General features: G+C 28.8%; 1 protein-coding gene across 1 annotated transcript; it reads right to left on the bottom strand.

The window, feature by feature from the left end:
- Positions 1–610: 610 nt before the first annotated feature.
- On the bottom strand, positions 611–1,892 carry LOC114170723 (auxin-induced protein 15A-like). The gene has a single exon (XM_028056270.1). It carries the CDS (start codon positions 1,254–1,256, stop codon positions 900–902), a length of 357 nt encoding a protein of 118 aa, XP_027912071.1. The 5' UTR covers positions 1,257–1,892; the 3' UTR covers positions 611–899.
- Positions 1,893–2,129: the final 237 nt, after the last annotated feature.

Below are 2,129 nucleotides of genomic sequence, written 5' to 3' on the forward strand. Positions count from 1 at the left end.
TCTTTTAGAATGTATTTTTCAATATTTAAAAGTTTTAAATCAATTTCATAATCTCGCAAGAGAAAAGATGATACTTGATCAACAGAATTAATTAATTCATAGAAAACAGTTTTCGATTCTTTTTAAAAACTAAAAAAATTCAATTCACCCTGTCTTCAACCTATTTTTTCCTTCTAATATCAATGAACTAAACCCCTTCTTCTAGATACTTTAAATTAAAAAGATCTTGCTTGAATACAGTAGAATTATTATGTTTAATATTTAAACTATTTAATTCACCTTTAAATTTTAATATCTGAACTTAACACTACAGATTACATTGAAACAATCTCTCACATTAATATATATATATATATATATATATATATATATATATATATATATATATATATATATATATATATATAAGCATTCAACACCAATCTCATTGTTATATATGCAGAAAACATGTAAATGTCCAGTTTATACTGTCATGTAATTAGTAAGCATAATAATAATGGGAGACTACTAACATTTTCTGCTATCTGCTATGTGCTACGATCATTTTTTCCTCTTTTTCTAATGACTACTAAATAAGTAAAAGCTCTGGTAGTAGTATAGGCTCAAAATATCAGTAAATAGCTTTTGTAGCTTTTAGTTTTTTTTTTCTTTTACTCAGACAAATTTACCTATGTATCACAAAACTGAATAAGTAAAAAAAAATATTACTAGTGATGATTAATTACGACTTCACTTCAATAATGTGAAGTATGACGTATTTATGACCAGTAATATTTTTTTACTTGTACATTTTCATAATATCTGTACAAATTTATCTCAGATATATAAAAAACCAGCTTTTAGCCATGGTTTTTTGCAGGAGTTTTCCCTAGCAGCATCAGAATCTCTCTTTCTTTCCATTACTGATTCAACAGCATCTCAAGTTCACTAGGTCTGCAAGGTATGGTTAGTGCACCATGTTGATCAAACCCATATTCTTCTGCTGCTTCCTCCAACAGCTTCAAGAATGTTGAGTTCTTCAAAAAGCTCAATGGAACCACCAATCTCTTTGCCTCCTCATTATCCTTTGCAATCACAACAAAATGTCCTTCTTTCACATCTCCTACTTCTTCATAATCTCTTCCACAGGAACCAGATTTATGTCTCCGCAACAAGACACTCTTTTGAAGCTTTTCCAACACACCCTTCAACTTCAAAATACCACCCACAACCCTTATTTTTCTGCTGCTGCTGGTTCTTACTCCGAATCCCTCCATTTTATGTACTACTGTTAGATTATTGCTTCTTAGGTAACTCACTGAACGTATATATTTATATGTGTAGTGGTGGATGAAGAAGCTGAGAAAAGAAAAGACTTATTGGAGGGTAGATACATCACCATGTTGAACAACAACACTGAGACCAAACACGAAAAAGAGATATGGTACAAGTTAGTGGTTGAAAATTGTACATGCATGAGACTAGTAGTGCATGCATGTGCAGGTCCTGCTTTGTCGAGCTTTTATTTACTAAGAAACGTCTTTGGTTGTGTATGTCATGTCTTGTCATGTATCTGCCTGCACTTCCTAATTATTGATTAGCGAATTCTTAATTAACTCTGTCAAGGACTTTCTTTTTCCATTTATGTCATTCCTTATGGAACAGGTTGGAGTAGGAATTAATATCCATGGTGCAGGTACAGATCTTTTATAGTTTCTTGTTTATAATTTGTTTTTAAACACGTTTTAGAATTTATTATAGCTACTGTTTTCTTGCTTATTTTTGTTTATAATTTATTTTCAAATAATTTGTTTTCAAATAAGAGTGGCATAAGGATCTGTATCACTCTTTTTTATGTACTTATTAGGCCATGGAAAAGAGATGTATTATAATGGACTGAAAATGAAAATTTTGACCCGCAATAGTCAGGTTGATGGATTAACAGCTGGTTTGCTAATTTCTTTTATTTTTAAATTCTTTTATATGTTAAAAATGTAGTTAATTATGTAAATATTTTTTAATTATATTTAGTCATATACATATCTTTAACATTTTAATTAATTATTAATATTTTTGAATAAATTCAAATAATAATTACATTTAAATATTAAATTATTTTGTTATAATTAATAACTTTAATTTACTTTGTA

This window comes from Vigna unguiculata, chromosome 11, assembly GCF_004118075.2.
Source record: "Vigna unguiculata cultivar IT97K-499-35 chromosome 11, ASM411807v1, whole genome shotgun sequence".
Taxonomy (NCBI): Eukaryota; Viridiplantae; Streptophyta; class Magnoliopsida; order Fabales; family Fabaceae; genus Vigna; species Vigna unguiculata.